Below are 2,505 nucleotides of genomic sequence, written 5' to 3'. Positions count from 1 at the left end.
TGGGTGGGTCTTGGGTAGAGCCCAAGTGATCCTCAGCGATTGGGTGACCCTCATTGATTGGTTGACCCTCACTAATTTGCGTGACCCTCAATGATTGGGTGACCCTCACCAATTGGGTGACCCTCATTGATTGGCTGACCCTCACTGATTGGCTGACCCTCATCGATTGGGTGACCCTCACCAATTGGGTGACCCTCATTGATTGGCTGACCCTCACTGATTGGCTGACCCTCATCGATTGGGTGACCCTCACCAATTGGGTGACCCTCATTGATTGGCTGACCCTCACTGATTGGCTGACCCTCATCGATTGGGTGACCCTCACCAATTGGGTGACCCTCATTGATTGGCTGACCCTCACTGATTGGCTGACCCTCATCGATTGGGTGACCCTCACCAATTGGGTGACCCTCATTGATTGGCTGACCCTCACTGATTGGCTGACCCTCATCGATTGGGTGACCCTCACCAATTGGGTGACCCTCATTGATTGGCTGACCCTCACTGATTGGCTGACCCTCATCGATTGGGTGACCCTCACCAATTGAGTGACCTTCACCAATAGGGTGACCCTCCCCGCTTGGGTCACCCTCACCGATTGGACGACCCTCGTTGCATTGGCCGATGCTCGTTGGGTTCTCCATTCCCATTGGTCACCTCCCATTGGATAGGATGGCCAACAGTGCTTGCGTTGGGCAACCGTCTTCGGTTGGCCACCCCGGTTGGGTTGACCCACTCCATTTGGGTTGGAGGATGCGTCCACCAGCGTCCCGCGTCCTCAACGCCGCCGATTGGTCAGCTGCAGCCACGCCCGTGGTCCTTGGGAGATGACCGGTAGGACAGCGCGCGCGACGGACGCGAGCTTCGTCTTCCGAGTCGGCTCTTCCTGCCGGAAAGTCACATATTTTGGGGACGGTGGGAAGGATCTGACCTCGAAGCCCGTGGCCAGGAGCGGACACTGGGCCTGTGGATGACCCTGGAGGAGAGGAGATGCCTGGGATTGATCTGGAAATCCAATTTTTTTTTTTGGAGGGGGAGAGGTTGAAAGGACAAAATTTCCCACCGACCATCACAACTCTTTAATTTCTCGTGCCGTCCCACGCGCCCCCTCACCACGTCCCCCTCGCCACAACCTCGCCACAGCCTCTGCTGTCCCAACGTCCCGCCCGCGGCGGGCAGTGGTGGCCCGGAAGGGTGCTCCGACCTCTCCCTGGGCGTTCGGAGCGTCGCTAGTTGTCCTTCATGGTCTTCCGGATCCACTGGGCGTATCGGCAGACCTTGGTGTAGACGCCCGGTCTCCTGGGCTGCCCACATTTCTCCATGCCCCAGGAGACGATCCCTTGGAGGGTCCCGTTGCAAACCAGAGGTCCTCCGGAATCACCCTACGGAAAGACGGGGCGTGAACCCACCGTTCTCCACTGGTTCACCCAACTCCTAGTCCATTGATGGGCCTCGTTTGGGTCGGGATGACCTCTTCGGGTTGGCCAACCATCGCTGGGGTTGGTCAACTGCCATTGGATTGGTCACCTCCACCTGGTTTGGTCAACCCTTTTTGGGGTTGATAATCTACAACCCGGTGACGTTGGGTTGTCCAACACTTGGAGTTGTTCCATTGCGTTGGGTGATCAACTCCCATTGGGTCAACTCATGCTTGGAGGCTTCTTTAACCGTCACTGGATTGGTCAACCACTCTGGTAGGTTGTCCAGCTCTCTTTGGGTTTGCCAGCCAGTCTGGAGTTGCCCAACTCTGAATGAATTGGCCAACCCTTGGGTTGAAGAACCAACAGCAGGTTGGTCAACCATCAACCAATCGTTCTCCAACTCCTCTTGGGTTGGCTGGTGCTTGTTGAGTTGGCCAACTGTGAAGGAGTTGGAATAACCAACTCCAAGGAGAAGGAATAACCACCAACCCGGGGTTATTCAACTCCTCTTGGGTTGGCCAACCCCTCTTGTTGGGTTGAAGAACCAACAGCAGGTTGGTCAACCATCAACCAATCGTTATCCGACTCCTCTTGGGTTGGCCAACCCTTGTTGGGTTGAAGAACATCACTGGGTTAGTCAACCACCAGCCCAGGGTTATCCAACTCCTCTTGGATTGGCCAGTTCCTCTTGGATTGGCCAATTCCTCCTGGATTGTCCAACCGTGAATGACTTCGTTTGAAGAACCAACAGCAGGTTGGTCAACCATCAACCAATCGTTATCCGACTCCTCTTGGGTTGGCCAACCCTTGTTGGGTTGAAGAACATCACTGGGTTAGTCAACCACCAGCCCAGGGTTATCCAACTCCTCTTGGATTGGCCAGTTCCTCTTGGATTGGCCAATTCCTCCTGGATTGTCCAACCGTGAATGACTTCGTCAACCTGTGTTGGGTTGAAGACCCAACACCGGGTTGGCCAACCACCAACCTGGGGTTATCCAACTCCTCTTGGATTGGCCAATTCCTCTTGGATTGGCCAACTGTGAATGACTTGGCCAACCCTTGTTGGGGTGGAGACCCAACAACA

General features: G+C 55.3%; 2 protein-coding genes across 2 annotated transcripts in view; both read right to left on the bottom strand.

Moving 5' to 3' along the window:
- Positions 1-181: 181 nt before the first annotated feature.
- LOC104513237 (ovarian abundant message protein-like) lies at positions 182-644 on the bottom strand (the record flags this gene model as incomplete). Its single annotated transcript, XM_010156522.1, has 1 exon — positions 182-644. A coding segment is annotated over exon 1 (463 nt), but the record flags the coding sequence as incomplete, so codon positions are not given.
- Positions 645-1,229: 585 nt separating this feature from the next.
- LOC104513236 (kallikrein-13-like) overlaps positions 1,230-2,505 on the bottom strand; it is a gene marked incomplete at its 5' end in the record, with an annotated part of 2,096 nt that continues 820 nt past the window's right edge. The window contains one exon of the mRNA XM_010156521.1: positions 1,230-1,382. Coding sequence (XP_010154823.1) covers positions 1,230-1,382 — 153 coding nt within the window. The remainder of the gene's footprint in view (positions 1,383-2,505) is intronic.

The sequence above is a fragment of the Eurypyga helias genome, unplaced genomic scaffold (genome assembly GCF_000690775.1).
Source record: "Eurypyga helias isolate BGI_N326 unplaced genomic scaffold, ASM69077v1 scaffold8228, whole genome shotgun sequence".
Classification (NCBI taxonomy): Eukaryota; Metazoa; Chordata; class Aves; order Eurypygiformes; family Eurypygidae; genus Eurypyga; species Eurypyga helias.
This window is presented reverse-complemented; position numbering and strand designations above follow the sequence as displayed.